Source organism: Sinohyriopsis cumingii, chromosome 11, assembly GCF_028554795.1.
Source record: "Sinohyriopsis cumingii isolate HCF-2022 chromosome 11, ASM2855479v2, whole genome shotgun sequence".
Classification (NCBI taxonomy): Eukaryota; Metazoa; Mollusca; class Bivalvia; order Unionida; family Unionidae; genus Sinohyriopsis; species Sinohyriopsis cumingii.
Genome location: NC_142971.1, coordinates 18,502,487 through 18,524,419, shown reverse-complemented (window position 1 = coordinate 18,524,419; position 21,933 = coordinate 18,502,487). Strand labels below are relative to the sequence as shown.

The following is a 21,933-nucleotide window of genomic DNA, read 5'->3' as shown; positions in this document are numbered from 1 at the left end:
ATACTTCAATCTGAAATTTAAATTCGTGTCAAGGCCGGATGATGTCAATTTTTTGTTGTTGGGGGGGATCAAAAGGGCACCGACTTTTCTCGAATGGGCTTCAAAGGAATAGTCTTGTATCAATTTGCTAAAAGTGTGCATAATACCCAATAAACATGCGCAACAATAAAACGGTGGTCATATTTCCAGATTTCACGTGACAAGCGACTGTTTGTGCATGTATGTATGTATGTTTACGCCTATTTCGAATTTCTTCTTTTTTTGGGGGGGGGGGCGGTCTTTGTTGTTGCTTTTTTGGGGGGGGTTGGTTGGTTGTAAGGTTTAACGCCATTTATCAGCACACGATAGGCTATACATGGCGGCCAGTATTAATGGTGGAGGAAGAACCCGGGAAAACCTCAGAAAGAACCACCGACCCACGAGAAGCTACTGGCAAGCTTTCTCACATACCCACATTGGCCGAATCCGAGACTCGAACCCATGCAGACAAGTGAGATGGCAGTGATCCGTAACGGAGAGCGCTTGGGGGGGGGGGGCTCTAGCAAACTGATATAACTGTTCAAAATAATGGAACTCAATGTTTCTATTTATCATTTTTAATTTGAAGAATGCTTCAGGGTGCTAGATGGTAAACCAATTTGACCATTTCTGGAATAAATTTGAGGGGTGTTCGGCGGTGAATATTTTTTGTACCTACAAGATTGCCTTGACGGTCTACAAATCTTTATCATTCCAGGATTTGCTTTCTTTCAGAAAGCAATTAGTCAAGTGAAAACAAAACCAAAACAGATTTTAAATTCGTGTACACAAGTCAAGTCCCTAAATTAATCATAACCGGTCAACGTAGAGTAGTTAGGTAACGGTTTCTAATGACATTAATTTTTTTCTAATTGAATGAATTACTTGCAAGGAGTCAGAAGGATATGCATAAAATAATTACGAAACAGGATCGTATTTATTGAATATACAAACGAGAAACAGCGTGAAATACGAGTGTTGCACAAATTGTATATTTTGAAAATGGCATTTCAAGACTACTTTTAACGACGAAGATATGCCACTTAAATCTTTAACGATTACTAGCATTTTGCCAAAGTACAGACGCAACATTTAGATATTTTGACCTTGATGAGCACAAATGTTCGTTCTCGTCGACCCCTGACACAGAAGGACCACACATTCTCATATACGTACTTCTCCTTACAGAGAAACTGGTATCCCTGCATCCAGGGGACGCCGTTCCAATTCTGACATTTGTTGCTGTAAATTATAAAAAGAATCAGTATACACATTTTCATTAAGGCAAGATTGTATACAAAGGACTGTCACGTAGGACATATCGATAAATAGACGTTAGATATGTAATTTGAATCGTATTTAATCTTAATTTGCAATGTTACATGTGCACAACTCTAGTTTTCCACAACAAGAGAGCTCTAAGCTATTCGTTTATTACTTTTTATTTCATTCACTTACCTGCGACAGACGGTGTGGGACACAGGTTGTATAATCCAGCATTTGTATCCGGATCGGTAAGGAATGCCCCAGAAAATAGCTGTCACTGTTTGACTGGGACACACATCAATATAGTACCGGTCAAGTTCAATGTGGCTGTAATAAGAGACATTAGTTTTTGGTATTTTGGTCTTTTGTAATATGTTAGACATGGTCCTATATTAGAAAAAGTTATCGGGGTAATCCGGCAATTTTGATACTAGGTATGATTTTATTTCTTCAGATTATTGCTTTTTATTTTTTCAACAACAAAACTGTCTAGAACATGTGCTTTGGGCGACATTCTGGGATTTCGCCCTAGCACCAAGAACACGTTCTGATATGTTCGCTTGTTACTGGGCGTGCTTGCTTAACAACTTTAGTTCATCTCGGAACAAAGATTGCTCATCAACTCTCAGCATATTCCACCTGTTTTGTTCTCGTCCGTTTCAGGTGATGCGATTATCAACTCAAGAATGATGTCCTTCAAGGTTCTCAAGTTTGGATCATGGTGTTAGTTGGGACGAATCAAGCCTGGATCATAATGTTACTTGGGACGAATCAAGCCTGGTTAAATGGTATTAGGCGGGACGAATCACAAGATTGTACTTGGGTCACGAACACCCTTTCTCATCTCGATCCATCGCGATTTTAGTACCGATTAAAATCTTGTCTGCTCAATTGTGCTGCAAATAAGGCGATGTACCACCATAGTGTTTAGTCACCCTGGCTATATTCAGTGGTGGAACTAGATAGGGACAGAACCACCCCACCCCTAACCCAAAACAAATGAGCGCGAAACAACCGCAACGCTTCATAGAGTAAATGTTCTTTACAGTTAGATAATATTATGCCCTGCTTTACTCCCAGAGTCTATGAATCCGTCCACTAGACAACTCGCCCATTTCTTTACGCCACCCCATAACGATATTTCCTGATTCGCCTCCAATACTCAAATTATTTTTAATATTATTGGTTAAGTAGTATTTATAGTGGTAGTATGTTTTTCCGTCTGAAATCCGTAAATTCTTTTGTGATTGTGGTGTAAACAAAATAAGGACACCTTTAAAAGCAGAATATTTTGGCAGGTACTGGACATTAGACTGATCCAGTATTGTACATCTTTACCAATATTAATTATCAGAACAGTTATTTGGTTGTAACGGCAGCTTTAGGTATGGTTATGTTTATTTAATCTGTATTGTGTGATTGACTTTTGTCCAAAAATTGATGGTACTAGTTTGGGCCTAATTTAGTGTCGTTTTTGTCTAAACATATAAGCTTTATAATTGTCTAGGATTCTAGGTTATACTTTAAGAAAATTATCTTTTGTAGGTAAACATGCATATGTAGCCTTTTACCTTGGAAGTTTCGAGAAGCGATCTTGTTGACGAATTTGATGGGAAAATGATCATCGAACAGGTTTTATTATTGTCTTCGCTTTTTATATAAAGGTTATGATAAAAAGAATGCATTGTTCATATCTTATATCAGTTATCTTATATCAGAAGAATAAAATTTGGCGGTGTTCCGTTTATCTTTTATAGGATTTATTTATTTTAATTATTCATTGGAATTAGAAAGTGCACATTGACCCATATGGGAATAAATCATAATATTGAGATTATTGTGAAATCATTTAGAGACCTTTTTAATATCATTGCGATACATCGGCACTATTCTAGGCTATTGATCCATCAGTATATTTAAGATTGGAATTCATTCGAAATACTCCGTACTTTTGGACTCTTGACAGAACTTTCAGAACTACCTAGGATTTAATTCACAATTCTGCAATTTTTTAATTTTCACTTTGTATTAAAGGGAAATAACTTATTGAATTTTACTAAACTTTGGTTTTCGCTCTTTTCTGTTACTTGGTGTACGACTATTAATAGAGTCGTACGAATATGAATCTCGCTAAGTGCATTCTACACGAAACTAACTCTAGCACGATGGGGCTACGTTAGAATTAAGCCAAATATAGTGCATATCGGATGCACAATTTTATCTTCAATGATGAAATGAATTGCCAAACCAGTATGGCCCCGCCTAGCATTAGCATAACATTGCATGTACGAACACTATTTTCCTTATAAAAAAAACTTGAACAACGTTCCGAGATAGGTTTTCAGTTGCGAGCAAAATACAGATATTACAAATTGAAATAAAAATTATATAATGCAGACCCTCTAGTTGCCTAGTGTGGCATGAATCATCTCCGTCAAGTAAACTTGTAATATATATCTATTCACACACTAAACTGGTACATGTGTATTAGCGTTTTTATGGCATCTCAGCACAATAGTGGCTATATGGTGCCAAAAAGAGGAAAGTCAGAAGATTAAAAAAAAAACCGTACACTAATTTAGGTTAATAAATCCTTCCAAATAAATGGAAACAATGCATTACAAAAAAGATAATATAAAACGTAAAGATGTTAAAAATTTTGTAAAATGCATATAAAATAAAAGGTAGTAAATATAAGCTCTTTAAAACTCACACGTCAAGACAGTTAGCGTCCATTGGAATTTCAAATCAACTTTGACTTGACAGTTTCTTGTCAATAGGAGATTCTGATATTCGGTCTGTTGGAGAAAAGCTCATTGGTGGAAACTTATTGAATGTTATGGATTAGAATATCAGCTCCATCAAAGGTCTTAAGTCACAAGTTATTTTCATACCAATACTGCTCCAGGTTAGAACGCTAAAGAAACAAAGATCAACAAAAGACCCAAGTGTGTTCGATATCGCTCACCTGAATTGTAGTACTACAGTGGGTTATTTAACAATGCCTTCCAATCTATTAGTGTAATAAGTACATATCCCTACGTAATCCACCAAGTAGGCGACTAATCGTATCATTTCCCAAGTAAGCCTAGAATCTTCCTTAATTTCATGTTTTATATTCTACCAAGTCTGATCAAATGCAAACAAGGAGAAAAGGTAAATGAATGGTCAATGCATGCATCATCTTGTATCAAATTTGATTCGAACCGGTTCAACATTTTAGCCTGCCATCCAGTGGTAAGTAATATATCGTATACTTTGTCAAATAACCTCATTAATAAGTGTAGATGTTGCTCACAATATATGCCTATATGTCAGGTACGATCAAAATCTTGACGAAAAATGTAAAAGACCCGGATGATTAATGTCATATCTCCACAAATTATATATACACACACGCATGCATATATATATATATATATATATATATATATATATATATATATATATATATATATATATATATATATATATATATATATATATATATATACATACATACACATATATATACATAGATATATACACATACACATATACACATATATATACACACATATACATACACATAGATATACATATATACACATAAATATACACATATATATACACATATATACACACATACATATACACACACACAATATATATGCAGATATATACACACAATATATATGCACATATACACACACAATATATATGCACATATATACACACACACAATATATATGCACATATATACACAATATATATGCACATATATACACACACATTATATATATGCACATATATACACATTATATCTATATATATATACACACATACATACATACATATATACACGTTATATATATATATATATACACACACACATTATACATATATACACACATATATATATATATATATACATATATACAGTAATACCTCGTGCATTCGCGTTTCTGGATTCGCGAATTCACGGTTTCGCGAAATTTTCATTGGAACCTAACTACTGGAAGGGTTGGAAGAAGCCAGTCACAGCAGGGTACCAGCTTTCCTCGTTGCTGATTGGCTTGTAGCTCGGATGCTTTGTGTACGTACTGTCACTAGTAAGTGTTTTCAGTGCTTTTTTCCTTGGTTTTTACTTAATTCTAAAAACCCTCAAGATGCCTAAACGTTCCTAGCAGTGTTCCTAAGCGTCAGAAGGTGATGACACTAGAGGAAAAAGTAAAAGTTTTAGATTTGTTGAAATCTGGCAAGACTGCTACAAGCGTAGGACACCAATATTACGTGAATGAAAGCACCTTCCTGACAATGACAAAGAAAACGTCAGTCATTAAGTTTACAGTACCATTCGTTACTTGGTTTTACTTTACTGTGAGTGCAAAAGAAAACGGCAGCCAATGAATTAGTATAGGAGTAATATTAGCATACCGTATTGTAAATGCGCTAGTGTGGCAAATACCCATTAGGCGATGTGTGATGTGTGATGTGATTTTGATTTTTAACGTAGCTTTAACAATTTTTCAGCCATATCGCTACGATGTCTGCAATGTGGCAGTTTATAGTGATGTCTAGCACTGGGGCATCATGCCGCAGACATGTAGCATGATGTCCCACCCAGTCACATTATCCTGACACCAGGCCGACCAGTCCTAACACTAACCTCTTAATGCTGAACGCCAAGCGAGGCAGCTGTTAGTACAATTTTTTTAAGTCTCTGGTATGACTCGGCCGGGGATCGAACCTACGACCTCCCGCATCCGAGGCGGACGCTCTAACCACTAGGCCACCGGAGCGGTCCCCATTAGGCGATACTGTACTCTATTTTTTACGTCAACCATTTATTTCTCTTTTTAAGGGTAATGTATTAAGCTAACTTTTAAATGAAATTAAAGTGCTTTGGGAGCATGATTTGGGTCATATTTAGGGTTTAAACCCTAGAAATAAGCATTTATTAGCATTTTTAGTGACTCGTACCAAACATTCGCGATTCCTCCTGATCCGCGACTGGTTCTGGAACCTAACCTCGCTAATGTTCGAGGTATTACTGTACACACACACACACACACACACATATATATACACATTATATATATACATATATACACATTATATATATATACATATATACACATTGTATATATACATATATATATACATATATACACATATATATACATATATACACATATATATACATATATACACATATATATACATATATACACATATATATACATATATACATATACACACATATATATACATATACACATTATATATATACATATATACACATTATATATATACATATATACACATATACATACACCTTGCTTGTAATCAGTGACATTACCCATTAAGCACACTAAGCACATGCTTATGACACCAAAATATATTTAAATTGTTGATAAAATTTAATGAATTATATAATACCATTTCGATCTGCAAGCAAGATTTTTTTTAAAATTTGGAATGATGGCAGCACGTAGTTTCCTACCTTTTCAGCCTTTTAAGTTTTTTTTTAGTTTCACATTTTGTAGGGGGTGGGGGCATCATATTTTCAGTGCTTAGGGCCTTGGAAATCTTTTCTCCAGCCCTGCTTGTAATCGAAATGATCTTGTATCTACTTAAGAAAAGCTAGAAAATATACTTTGATTAAAATCCGCTGGGAAAAACAAGACATTAACTGCTAACAATCGGATGCAAAATTAGTACTTGCATCTTGGTTGATATGCATATTTTCCGATATAAATAAAATGTCATGAAATTCAGTATCTAGATTGGTAGCATGTTCAACCTATCCGATGCCAGATCACCGAACATCTGTTTCCGGTTACCTACTATCCGTATTCAGGTTTAGTATCTCTCGAGGAGGATTACAACCACATTCTTCAGATTTAAATGTTATGCAGATTTAATTTATACTATGTACCCGACTTTTACCATGATAGTAATCAAGGGTTGTGAATGGAGGCGATGCCTACCCAATGTTTCTTTTCCCATGGTTTTAAGTAAACAAAATGTTTACGCAACAAAGTGTTCAAGGTCAGTCTTGTTTGCAATAAGACTTGGTCCAGTAATTTTCCATTAAGACGATTAATGTATCCAGAAAATTGTTGCGGTCAAAGTGAACCATGTATATAAAAGGATATTTGGTAAATAATTATTCATTCCTGTTTTTCAGTCTTTGGGAATCTATGGTCATAGTTTATAGTTATGCTCAGATATGATTTAAGGAGTTATTTAAATTATTCATTGGAAATACAACATACTTGTTGGCTTTGTGGACTAAAACACTACTTTTGGATTACTGAGATATCATGCTACATCAGAACATGCGAGACGTACTGAGATATCATGCTACATCAGAACATGCGAGACGTACTGAGATATCATGCTACATCAGAACATGCGAGACGTACTGAGATATCATGCTACATCAGAACATGCGAGACGTTGGAATTCATTCGGAACATTCTGTAATGTTGGACATGTAATAGGACAAAGGGGTTATTTGGAATTTAATTCACGCTGCATTATCTAACTTGAATTTTTATTTTATTAAAGGCAAATAAATTACTTTTTTATTTGACTAAACATGTGTTCTTCGCTTCTTTCTGTTACATAGTTTAAGATTTAGAATGGTAACACCGATCAGAAATAAGACTCTTGAATGTAACAAGCTCAACCAATTACATTCCATATCTAATTAATATGCCATTATATATGGTTAATAATCAGTTCGTTCAAGATCTTGATAACGCTTATCCTGCTTATAAATATATAACTTTTAAATCAGAAAAGAAACATTTCCTGGAGTGTTTAAAAGCGATTGCTGACCGATTCTCTACGTACGACAAACGAATACTTGATGAGCCCTGGAAAACCTATTCTCTCGTGGATTATACAGAGTTTCACTCAAAGCAGCTCGTTTCAAAATGGAGCTTCTGTTCGTAAAAACGAAGGAAAATGTACAACATTAAGATCGGTGTTCAAGCAGGAAAAAGTTGCACATGAACATTTTCTTAAGACTAGTTAGATTAAAGAGTTCTTGTATCGCGCCCCATGGCTATTTATCTTTCGTGCTTTTTTTTGTTCCTTTTTGTTAACTGTTATTCAAAATGTCTGTAACACCGTTCATTTTCGTACACTGTTTAGTCACATAATTTGTAACAGTTCATTTTGTTACACTGTTATTCATACAGTTTGTAACAGTTCATTTTGTTACACTGTTATTCATACAGTTTGTAACAGTTCATTTTGTTACACTGTTATTCATACAGTTTGTAACAGTTCATTTTGTTACACTGTTATTCATACAATTTGTAACAGTTCATTTTGTTACAGTTATACAGAGGGTTTACATAGTTCATTTGAAATACTCAGTGCTCATCAAAATTATGCCCAAGGGGAATTCTCAAACTTGCGATATAAAGACGATGCTCATTTGGGACTAACTTATACTTATCTTCTAAGAGATAGAATTAACATCTGAAGCTCTGGTTATAACGGCGATACAAGTCATCTGAACTAATCCGGTCGTTATGGTTCTACTGCAAATTTCAGTAAATTTTATACAAGAAAAGTGTGGATGTAAAATCTCTTACAGAATTACTGTCTTTTAACAAAAACCCAACCACTTACGCGAATTCCTCTGGTTGCACATTCAGCACAAAGTTACTAAGATTTTTTCTTGAATCAAGTTCCTCCTCGTACTTAAATCGTACACTGCAAATAATAATAATAATAATAATAATAATAATAATAATGCATATAAAAGCTCTACCTAGGAAGAATGATACAAAGGAATTCTTGAATCTAGCTGAACATAAATAGCTGTATGATAAAAATGAGATGTAATATTTACATAATAGGAGTCAAATATCGTTAAACACACAACACAATATATAGTGGCTATTTATTTGTTAAATATGTATATAATTGTTACATTATGCTTCCATTGCTCAATTATGTGTTATACATGTTAAATCACACCAAAAAGTCTTTATTTTTGTCTTTTTAGGGGATAATGTCATTACGTTTTGATCAACAGGAACAGGTATTTAACCTCATGCATTTCATAATTAAACTGACAATTTCTTTTAGATGGAAGAACTCTACGAATCCATGTTATTTTAAAAGCTAATATAAATTGATCAATGTATGTGATTGCCAAACCACCTTTAGAAAACGTAAGCGATCTTAACTTTGCCCAGAGCCATATTGTGGTGAAAAATAATTCATTCCCCTAGGATTTAGGATTTGGTAGCGAGATAAACACATGTTTTAGCTTTGGAATAAACTTATTTTACCAACTGGTGTTAAGGACAGCTCTTCTCAATGTTGTAATCAAGTTTTAAACATTTCTATTTTGTTTTCAAAATTAATCTGCATCATTTATCCAAGTCCACCGAAACCGTCATGCCCAATGTAAATCTAGTTGCCCACTTTAATATTAACCCGTGCTGAAATGTTTATGCACTGTACTTCGTTTTTCCTATCCAAACCGCTCTTGTTTTGGCATTGAGTCCCAAAATCTTTGCAAAGAAGTTTAATACTTCAAAAGATGATTCCAGAGTTTCAAAAGTGCCATAAAGAATTAAAGTAGCATCATCTACAAACCATGATAGTCAATACTATGTTTCCTTTAGCTTGATACCTGCTATATTTTTATGTTTTCATACTATAGACAATATTTCTGCTCATAAGAGGTATGGAAATATTGGATCACGCTGTTTATAGCCCTTTGAAATTTTTAAAAACAGAAAGCCATCTTGTAAAACTGCCGATGAGATTGCAATCAAAAGGTTTAGCCCGGTACCTTATACTTGTTCCAAAATTAAGTTAGAACATTATGAATTTTCATGACATGGAATAAAACACCTTTTCAAAATAGATTAATTAGTGTAACCGGAGTTTGCAACTCTACTGAAACGTGCACAGTATCATACGATCCTTGTATTTTCACCAATACACGTTCCTTTTATAAAACCAATTTTATCGTCAGATATTTTGTTTTATTAAATACTGCCTTGTTATTCTGACATTACATCATGATGCCAATACGAATACAACATGTAGAGAAATCGGGCGCCAGTTAATCCTCAATTACTGTTTTGGTTTATCTTCCATGGGTATGCAAGTTATATTGCCTCGTCTCAAAACAGTTGTGAATGACCAGTTTCATATGCTTCCTTAATTGTTTTAACTACGAATTCCCCAATGTGAATACGAAAGACTTAAAAATAATTAGCAATGAAACCATCTGATCCTGGGCTTTTGCTATTTTTCATATATTTCAAACGATCAAGTACTTCCGTTTGGGTACAATACTTCTAATGTTAAGGATGGCTCTTAGTCAAGCCTAGGAATTTTTTTTAAGTTTAGAGAAGGGCCTTTGACTAGCAATACGTTTTTCTTCATCTTTAATTTTGTAATCATTTTATTTACGTACTTTCTATTTTCTAGATGGCAAAAGTAATTGGATGGTTTCTAGCAGTCTTATACCCATTTTACTCTTGGATCTAAAAATACTTCCTCTAAGTTAATCTTTGCTCATTTCTAGCTCTTTATACACACCAAACTTTCTAAATTACAAGTACCCATGGAATAATTCTCAAAGGACTATTTGTTGTACAATTTCGTTTTCCTGCTTTGATTTTCACTTTACATTAAGCAAACAAAATGATTTTTCCACGAATTTACATGAACTATCTAGAAATAATTATAATCTGATGTATTAAATCTTAGCTCTGAATGCGATACATTGGCAATACTTCCCCATCATCTGCTGAATTGTATTATAATTTTATTCTCTTCAATTTTTGATCACCGCTCCAGAAGCCGAGTGGTTAGAGCGTCCGCTTGGATACGGGAGGTCGTGGGTTAGATCCCCGACCGAGTCATACCAAAGATTTGCAAAAATGGTACTAACAGCTGCCTCGCTAGGCGATCAGAATTAAGAGGTTAGTATGAGGACTAGTTGGCCTGGTGTCAGAATAATGTGACTGGGTGGACATCATAATACATGTCTGTAGCATGATGCCCCAAGTGCTAGAAATCACTAAACTGCCACACTGCAGACATCGTAGCGATATGACAGAAATTGTTAAAGCTACGTCAGAAATCCGAACCAACACACAATTTTCGATCGCATCTGTATATTGTTATCATCCAGTAAACTTGTATTTTAATTAGGCTTGCAAAAGTTGAACAGTTTTCATTAAGTTCCATAAATTCAATATTAATTCAATTCCCATCTGAGATCCTGCTACAAACTTAAGACTATAAATGTAGAATGGATCTCATAAGAAATTTGCAACAAATCTCGATGTAACATCACTTGAAGTTCAAAGAGGTATCCACCTTTATTAACAATGTGCCACTAACTATATTTTACAACATGGGATTACCTGTATTCAACCGTGAACACACGTCTCGTATAACGACAGCAACTACATTCATTCCCACTTTATTGCACTCAATTCTAAATAAAACAAGGAATTACAAAATCATTTCCAGTCTATCCTGGTTTCATTGAGAAAAAAACAAGAAAAAAAAGGTGGTACATTTTAAATCGAACTCTTGAGCACGGATAGTCCAAAAACTTTGAAGCTTTATAAATTCAGATCAACAGTTTCTACAAATCATTTCCTCTAATCCTACGTGTTTTTCCATTCGCGATTTTGCAAAAACGTTAGTAAAATACATCCACGTTTCTTTAACACAAATTTCTTTAATTTATTAAGTCTGTAGCTTGCTCAGATCTTCCAATATGACTATCCGTGATCCCTTTAGCAGTTTCCTTTTCCTCGTGACATCCAAATATTTCACCTTGAAATGAATTAGAAATCACGGGTCTGTTGGCACTATTGTCAAATCGATGGGCTATGCAGATAACACTCTTATGGCCATCTCCAGTTTACTATTCAGTAGATTTAGCACCTTTTTTTTCACACTGGTCTGTAGATTTCCTGTCGTCCTGGTAAACCAAACCTTACATTTTGATGCAATTCTTACGAGAATACTGTTCCAACTCGTTCAAATGGTTCTACGGCTACTTGTTAGAAGTCCGATAACATTTGACCGTCGATGATTCTCTTTCCCAAGAATTTCAGTTCTATTGCTCAAGTTCTGTTCTCAATTTGTGTACAGATGACGTATTCTTCGTCTTTATACCTTCGAGTACTGACGTATTCTTCCCTAAAACATGTATTTCAGTCTTTATCTTTTGCACTCTGATGCGGCTAGTATTTCTTTTGTGGCAAGCATATATTAATGATTTGAGGCTCCTTGCCTCGAATATACTTTCTTGTACGAGGCACATTAAGTCATTAAATGAATGGAATGGAATATTCTGCGTTGTCTATAATTTTGAATGAGGAACCAGAAATTACTGGACTTGAGCCGTATTATGCAATAGACTGACCATAGCCCAATTATTGTTTTTGTTGTAAGGTTTAACGCCATTTTTCAGCACAAGATAGGCTATACATGGCGGCCAGTATTAATGGTGGAAGAACTCTGGGAAAACCCCGAAAAGAACCACCAACCCACGAGAAGCTACTGGCAAGCTTTCTCACATACCCACATAGGATGAATCCGAGACTCGAACCCGCGCCGATAGAGGTGAGATGGCAGTGATCCGTAACGGTGAGCGCGTTCAACCACTCGACCACTCAGTAGTGATCTGTAACGGTGAGCGCTTTAGACCACTCGGTCACTTGGGGCCCCCCATAGCCAAATTGAAAACGACTCAAATTATTGTTGGTGGAAGCGAGTAGTTCATAATGTGTGACAGAATTACTAAAGCAATATGCCAGCTATGATGATCGTGTGGGACCACTTGTGCCATCGATGACACTGATATAACGAGATATATACAGTATCGAAAAAAGACGGCGGAATGGCAAATCAAAAATTGATTTGTTTTTGCCTTTATAAAAAGGAGTGCATCACTGTTTTCGCCAGCGCCGTCGAGTTTATACGAGTTCATTCACATGTTGGGAGTTCTCGGCGGCCAAATCGGTTAGTGCGTCACACTACGTTTCAGATTCGAATCACACTCGCGGAAAATTATATTTTTCTTTTTTGGGGAAACGTCTAATTTATGTTAAACTGCATTTGACGATATACTATTAGTACTGATTACAACTACGATGGACGCATACTAGGGTGTTTGGCACCCTAGGAGCTCCTTCTAGGCTGCAAATTTAAACCACCATATTTAACTCGGACAGAACGCGTCTGTTGACTAAGAAATTATACCAAGCAGTTTAAGACAGCAAAGTGCCTATAACTCAAAAGAAATCCTCTCCATAAACAACTCGAGCGGGGTCTTTCCATTCTTGTGAAAGTATATTTGACAATGACATCCTGCAATATGCATGCATGTACACATACGCATAGGTCTACACACACATCACACCACACCCACCCACCCACTTTTGGTTATTGCTAGATACAGTAATAGCTGAAAAGATCTGATGGCTTGACATCAGATTTTCCACTGTTCACGAGTACTCCCAAAGCCTGTTATCACAATTAGATACAATTTAAATCTAATGATCACTCTAGCAACTGGGATCGCAATTAATTACAAACTTCATGGGCACTCTGATGCATGCTGTCACAGCTAGATAAGAACTAAACCTCATGGATACTGCTGCATGCGATCACCATGAATACTCTAATGACTAGAATCGCAATTAGATACGAACTGTTTTATTTCAATTTCGTGATTATGAATTTGTTTAAAATATTTTTGGCAGCGATGGCTTTCCGTACCTATTGCATAATAAATTGTTTGAGTTCCCGGTTTGACTATTGTAAATCACAGTAATTGGCCAGGTGTGATCAATATGATCTGTTTGACAGCTGGTTGAGCATTCAATTCAATATGCCATTAGTTTTCATATCAAATGAGGTAACATTTGGCAAAATAAATTATTTACCTTTCAAATGCCCTGGCATCTTTCTCTGAGATGGTCGTTTCCTTCATACATGTCTGTGAAGATTGTGCTATCACCAGTCGTGGCGGAACAACTAAAGCCAAGAAGCACGACATCAACGCCTAAATAATAATAATAATAATAATAATAATAATAATAATGACAATAATACTTGTAATCGTTGTCACAATCATCCCCACAATCGATGTCGAATCATTTTCTTATAATTCTCATCTTCTGAACATAATTGTCATAATCAGTCTCATCCTCATATTCATCGTTGTCATCACAATGTTGGTCATAATTGATCAGGATCATCATCGTTAGCATTATAATTACCAAGCCCATTGCTGTCGTTGCCATCGCTGTCATTATCGTTATCGTCGTCATGTCATCGTGATCGGTCTGTCGATGCAACTATTTGAATGAGCACAGATACAATAAAAGCCAACACCTACCTACCCTCAAGCAATGTGAGAGGCGTTAACATTTCCTAATTATTATTCTAGGTTCCAGATAAAGTACTTAACATACCCACAAGGGCTCGTAGCATTGCCTACAATATAACTACATGTCATTCTTGTAGTATAAAATAATACGAGGGAGGACATCTCTCCTGTCTCGTGACCTATTTAAGAATCAACGCTGATTATTTCAAGCGACATTTCGCATAGCATAATAAATTTGGTACCGATGCTAAGTATTCGACTTTGTAGGCCTATCCAAAGTTTGGCTTTCTATCTATCTTTTAAGGAATGCCTGACCATTTTCCCCACGCTACTGCTCGACATGGTCATGATCGCGCCTGCTTAATATGCAAGTGAAATCCCGCTGAATGGAATAGTGTCCTCTCATTGATTACAAGTAAATGACGTCCTGCATTTATTCACAACTTTATTTTCAGTTGGCCAATGAGAAGGCACTATTCTCTTCAGCGTGTTCTTACATATTAAGCGGGCGGTCATGTCGAGCAGAAACCGCAGATCATTTCATCTCTTATAATGTACAAAGTATGTCACCGGCAGAAATCGAACAATAGGAATATTCGCCCATATCCCATAACGTCGTTATTAACAGATAACCCATTGCCGGATTACCCACTAAGCACCAGCCCAACATGGCACCAGGAAAATTCAAAATGTTGATAAAATATAATCAACCACGGCTTGGGAAAACTGAGGGTGGGGTGGGGTTAATAACTTTAAGGACAAATAAGGTCTTTTTCAACAAACCATTTAATTTTGGTTTAGCTAGGTCTTTCTTCAACAAACCAATTAATATTGGATAACTAGGGTCTTTTTTTAAACACAACCTCTTTGCAAAAGTGGTTGTCTAGACTGATTAATAGTTTCTCGTTATGATAGAAACTTTGCGACTAAGCTTTGAAATTGTTACTCCGAAAATGGATATTCCGTTGAAGTAGATCTTCTCGGCCCATACCGAAAAGGGATATTCCATTGAAGTAGACTTACCGAAAAGGGATATTCCACTGAAGTAGACATACCGAAAAGGGATATTCCATTGAAGTAGACATACCTAAAATGGATATTCCACTGAAGTAGACCTTCCGGGCCCATACCGAAAAGGGATATTCCATCGAAGTAGACATACCTAAAATGGATATTCCATTGAAGTAGGCCTTCCGGGCCCATACCGAAAAGGGATATTCCATTGAAGTGGACCTTCCGGGCCCATACCGAAAAGGGATATTCCACTGAAGTAGACCTTCCGGGCCCATACCGAAAAGGGATATTCCATTGAAGTAGACCTTCCGGGCCCATACCGAAAAGGGATATTCCGTTGTATTAGACCTTCCGGGCCCATACCGAAAAGGGATATTCCACTGAAGTAGACCTTCCAGGCCCATACCGAAAAGGGATATTCCATCGAAGTAGACATACCTAAAATGGATATTCCATTGAAGTAGGCCTTCTGGGTCCATACAGAAAATGGATATTCCATTGAAGTAGACCTTTCGGGTCCATACCGAAAAGGGATATTCCATTGAAGTAGACATTCCGGGTCCATATCATTAAGGTTTATGTACTTTTATTAGCAGTAATGTTTTAGAAACAAGTTAGCAACAAAAAAAAAATAGTGACCGTTTGTTGAATCTATTTACCAGTGACCAATTACCAGAATTTAGTCCGGGTGCTCTTGTCAGAATTAAGTATGGTTTCGACCGTGCTCATTTGAAGTTCTATGGCCAAGATACAGTAATAAGCAAAAGTTGGGTACATAAACCTCACCTTTGGTAGGGGTCGACTACGCGTGTAATCGTGCTTCTTTGAAACCAAGCCAGTTACATGCAAGCACGTCATTCATGAGTTAAGCGGAATGGACAACACACATGCGGCAATTTGGGAGGATTGTTTAAACTGCAGTTAATATGTATGGCTTAAAAGATTTGATTGTAATTCGTTATTTAGCTAGTCTTCCTGTGGTCGATGAATAACTCCGTTTGTAAATCGATTGTCAACAAGTTCTGTACAGCTCCAAACAATTTGACGACTTTACCACGGCTTGGGGAAACAGAGTGGGGTGGGGTTAATAACTTTAAGGACAAACTAATACAAAATATATAAATAACTATAAGAGGCCATCTGGCGGGGTACAAACATTGGCCAAATTAAGGTATTCATCTTTATGCAAAACTCAATCGAGTTGTTAATTGTGATAAATATTTCACCTTCAGAAAGTCACGAATATGCCAATTCCGTAATATCGGCATATGATGCGAACCAAAACATACAGGACCCTCCGATTAATTCTTTGTTTTGTTTATTTTCTTCACCTAAACCGAATAAAGATTAAGTTTTGTTTTGGTTTTGTTGGGTTTAACGCCTTTTTTCAGTACACATTAGACTATATAGGGCGGCCAGTATATTTGGTGGAGGAAGAACCCGGGGAGAACCGCTGACCAACGGCAAGATACTGGCAAGCTTTCTTACACACCCACGTTGATTGAGCCGATGCTCGAACCAAAGTGACAGCGGCGAGATGAGAGGACTGGCGATTATTCGGCGACCCAGGGCCACTAAGACAAATTGAAACTGAACATTTAACTATTTTTTTTAAAAAAGTCCACTACTGAGCATACTGTCTAACAACGTATCTAAAATCTCAATAAAAACAAAAACAAAAACATTTTATGCCAACGAAATCCATTTTTTCTTCATACGTTTTCGAAAGTCATCGTAGATATTGTCAGATGCTAGGCGCAAGAAATCGGCGCGTAAAGTTTTCTTTATGTTGTATATATTGAAATTGTACCCTCCATCTACGTACGTATTGGTCACATCTACTCGTAATAACCAATTAAAACCTAGTTTCAACATCCACATTGCTTTGTACTATCGCCATTAGCCAGACTAGCTGGCAAGAAGAGTTAACGGTAATGATTCAGTCATTTCGTCTGACTCTAGCTAGAAACACGACCGATGAAGCTCCTTTCACGAGTCAAACAAAATCAAGCAGATAACGGAATCACTAGTTTAATTCGTGCAAATATTACAAAAGGCTCGAAGCATACATGACATGCACATATGAAAGGGTTAACTTGCACGTGCAAATGAAACTTTTTAAAAATCGAGAATCATATTCAAGTTTAAATACAGTGTACTAGCGCCTTCAGAAACAATAAATATGAATTTGACACCACTGTCTTTTACATGTTGCAGCACATTGCCTCGAGCAAATAAATACAAAACAAAGACCTCCCAGAATAGATTACCGCTCACTCGTTGAATGTTCTCGAGATGCCAAGTTATTGCAGGGAGGGGATACCTGGGTCCCTGCTCTACTGTTTACTCATCTTTAATAGGCCAAGCCTCATGCATTAGACAGACGATACATCCTACGTTAACAGGGAACACAGTTTGTTAATTTAGATATCGATAACACAAAATAATTATGGGCAATGTGCGAAAAACAAAATGCAGATTCTTGTATGGTATCCATATTAGACCAACCACTTTTGTGTTAAATATGTTGCTACCCTTAATGAATGCGGAGAAAAGGTGAATAAATTGGGTTGGTAAGGAATCAATGAGACTATATCTGTTTATCGGAGCAGCCGAAATCGCTCTAGAAATAAATAAATGATTATATGTTTACTTATTTGCTGAGGCACAACTTACCAGACGTTCTACGACCATTCTTCACTTCTTTTCTTCTCAGTTATTTACAGATCCTTGATACTGAACAGACTTGGTTTATAGCACCCGACATACACAGGGCATGAGTTTAAATAGGCTACCTGTGTTACACGTGCGACACGCGCAAGCAATTGACGCACGAACGAGATCCAACACAGCGGACTCGGCACGAGTATGAGTTGTATGCTCCTTGATAAGGATTATTCTTCCATTGTAAAAAGAACATTATGCAAATTTTCTGGTTTAGTGTGGGTTTAACGCCATTTTTTAGCATATGATTAGCAATACGTGACGGCCTATATATTTTGAGGAGGAAGAATCTGGGAAAATTTCTTACATACCCGTGGCTGGCCGAGCCGAGATTCGAAACCAAGCTGACATGGGTGAGCTGTCGGTGTTCTGAAAAAGTGGGCGCTTTTTTAAAAAAAATCAACTGCCCCCCCCCCCCCCGACCTCCATGCCCTTTGGTCACATGCGTTTTAAAGAGCACAGCAGAATGTATACATTGCAATTAGTTTTAAATGGTATTAGTACCAATAACTACCGCCCCTGCAATGAAAGGGGCAGGGGCGGCGGTTGCGTTCAAGAAATTGGACCAAAATCACAAACTTTTTCAACTGAGAATCCCATTTCTGTATGTTTTCAAACGGAGTAGGGGCAAGCTTTTAGTACTTTTCGTCATATTGCTACGATGTATGAAACCGCTCCGGTGGCCTAGTGCTTAAAGCGTCCGCCTCGGATGCGGAAGGTCATGGGTTCGATCTCCGGCCGAGTCATTTCAAAGACTTACAAAAATGGTACAAGCAGCTACCTCGCTTGGCGCTTAGGATTAAGAGGTTAGTGTTAGGACTAGTCGGCCTGGTGCCAGGATAATGTGACTGGGTGGGACATCATGCTACATGTCTGCGACATGATGCCCCAGTGCTAGACATTACTATAAACTGCCACACTGCAGACATCTTAGCATTATGACTGAAAAATTGTTAAAGCTACGTTAAAAAATCAAAAGTACACATCACACGATGTATGAAGTATGGCAGTTTATAGTGATGTCTAGAACAGGAGCATCATACAGCACACATGTAACGTCATGTCCCACCTAGTCACAAGACAGATCAGTCCTAACATAAACCACTTAATGCTGAGCGCCAAGTGAGGTAGCTGCAAGTATTATTTTGGCCGGGTTTCGAACCCGCGACCTCCCACACCAGAGTTGGACTCTCTAACTAGTTAAGTCACCGGAGTGGTGCAGGCAAAATTTGATGTTACGCCACTGTATCAAAGGGTATATTGTTGCAACACCAAATATGTAAAATATTCAATGCCTGTCACAAGAACAAACCAGATATTTTTTTAAGTTCTAAAACGTTTATGATGATTATTTCAAACACATTCATATTAATTTTGTGTCATCCCCTTAAAAGTATTGTAACAATTCAGGTTACTCACCCATAACATGAATGAGCATTATGATTTTTGAATTCATGACTATCATAGTGTGAAGAACCTCGTGCTTATGCCCTCCTATACATGTATAACGGCTGTTTTAAAATATGTTTCAGATGTTTTGGACTTTGAGATTACTGCATTTGTATAGGAACAATGAACAAGATTTACTTCAAGACATTAAACGGCATTGGTCAAAGAAAAAAAAATGGTTCCGTATTTTCCTATGCAAATGGAGTAACCTTTTATTATATACCCATTTTGTCTTCCTATGGCTAAACAATAAAAAACAACAAGAAACAAAGCAGTTGAATTTTTTGTTATTAAATTCCAAAGTGAATACACAACCAGTAGTTAAATAAATATACAATTAATGAGCAGATATCACTGCCCAGTGACCTTTTAAATTTGGAAGCGTACTTCACGTTTAGTTGTTCCTTTATAAAACAAATTACCCTTTACTCTTTAAAAATTGAAATTGAGAATGATATTTTAATTACTGCGCCTTGCAACAACTTTCCCACTTGGTCTAGAATGGATGCGTTTTATTTTTCTGTCGATACAATACATTTTGCTTCTTTATTCCTTCCTTTGATAGTTGGAAATTATAATCTGGAAAAAATACGAAAATCTTTTAATTTAAATACTCAAGGAGATGCAGGGTGAAATATTTTGGTTAGGAAAGATAAAATTCATTTCGTTTAGGATTGCAGTGAATTATCCTTTGTTGTGATATTTTTTTTTGGAAATGTAGTCTAGACTGCCGTACAGTTTCGTGTTATCGGTCTAAGTTTGGAACCTAATAACAGAAATAACTAAGTCAGCGACTACGCGCACGTGCACAATACCTGGTACCGGTTTGGTCTTCAGCAGCAGAGAGGGTGAACAGACCACTTAGGGGAATGGTCACCCTTGTGTTTTACCAAAAAAAATAGTGACCACTCATAGAGGTCAATTACCACGTCTACGATTATTGTTTGTCCCAAACAGAACCGTAGACGCCCCTCTCTGCTGCTATCAATATTGGGAATCATCATCTGAATCATGGGAATCTTCATCTGAATCATCTTCATCTGAATCTTCGGAATTTGTTCTATGTTTCAAGTAATATTCAAGTTCTGATGGTGGTTTTTCTATTTTTGGATTTATGTTCTTTCTGTGTTTATAATATATCATCAAACTTCTGTATCGATCTCCACCGTAATTTTTGCAAATCTGATATAATCCTCTAACGCCGTTGTTACATCCAACACATCTTCGTGGACCAGCATGAGGATTTTTCTTTATAAGATAATTATGTTTCTTGCAATATTCTCCACGGCATTTTTTATTACAATTGTTAGTGGTTCCTTGACGCAGCCACACACAGTTGTTCATTATATTAATGATATCTGTTTAATTAAATTTAATTTTATCATCACCCCCTGTTACCCAAATATTTTATCAATACCCACACGATATCTTGTTCTTGGATCATGTAAATTTATTGTTATAAATCCATGCGGGGTAGCTTGCGCTCGTGAAAAGAAATTTTTGAATTTAATTATATCCATGTCACCACCACACCATGTTTGATGAATATTTCGCAACGTGTGTGTGTCTACGCCATTAAACACAACTAAAATGTTGCAGTTGTCTCTGATCACCTTTGGAATTTGTGTATATCGTTGAGTAACATAGATCACGTCTGTATTTTTATGTCTCCCTCGGGAAAATATTCTGGCTGGATTTGATTGTTTATCTAGCATCACATCGTCGTATACAACTAAATTATTAATAAATCCGTCTATGGAATCTACGGATGGTGCTTCATCAATATCGGTTATAAACTCTATAACATCAGTATCTTCATCCAGTAATCGCGCGTTTTCATTGAAATCTTTAAGTACATCATAACATCGTTGATCATCAACGGATGGTGCTACTAAATACAACTTATCCCATTTCAACCATCTCATTATCAGATTAAGTAATAATTGCGTCTTACCCGATCCAGATGGTCCTATGATAATCATTCTGATGGAGTTCGGTAGCGCAGGATGATGCTTAACTGGCTCTCGCTGCCGAGTTGCTGAGAAATCAATTATATCCATATATATTATAACATG

General features: G+C 36.4%; 1 protein-coding gene across 1 annotated transcript; it reads right to left on the bottom strand.

Moving 5' to 3' along the window:
- Nucleotides 1-936: 936 nt before the first annotated feature.
- Nucleotides 937-18,496, bottom strand: LOC149787693 (uncharacterized). Its single transcript, XM_089975643.1, has 5 exons — nucleotides 18,362-18,496; nucleotides 14,226-14,344; nucleotides 8,917-9,000; nucleotides 1,477-1,611; nucleotides 937-1,260 (listed from the first exon to the last, which is right to left on the bottom strand). Exons 1-5 carry the CDS (start codon nucleotides 18,377-18,379, stop codon nucleotides 1,080-1,082), a joined length of 537 nt encoding a protein of 178 aa, XP_089831769.1. The 5' UTR covers nucleotides 18,380-18,496; the 3' UTR covers nucleotides 937-1,079.
- Nucleotides 18,497-21,933: the final 3,437 nt, after the last annotated feature.

What these genes read in the sequence shown, in the direction of transcription:
- LOC149787693 (XM_089975643.1), bottom strand. An exon ending in GATGCCAGGGCATTTGAAAG is followed by an intron (nt 9,001 to 14,225) that starts GTAAATAATTTA and finishes TATTATTTGCAG; the next exon opens with TGTACGATTTAAGTACGAGG. An exon ending in GTGCAACCAGAGGAATTCGC is followed by an intron (nt 1,612 to 8,916) that starts GTAAGTGGTTGG and finishes CTCTTATTACAG; the next exon opens with CCACATTGAACTTGACCGGT.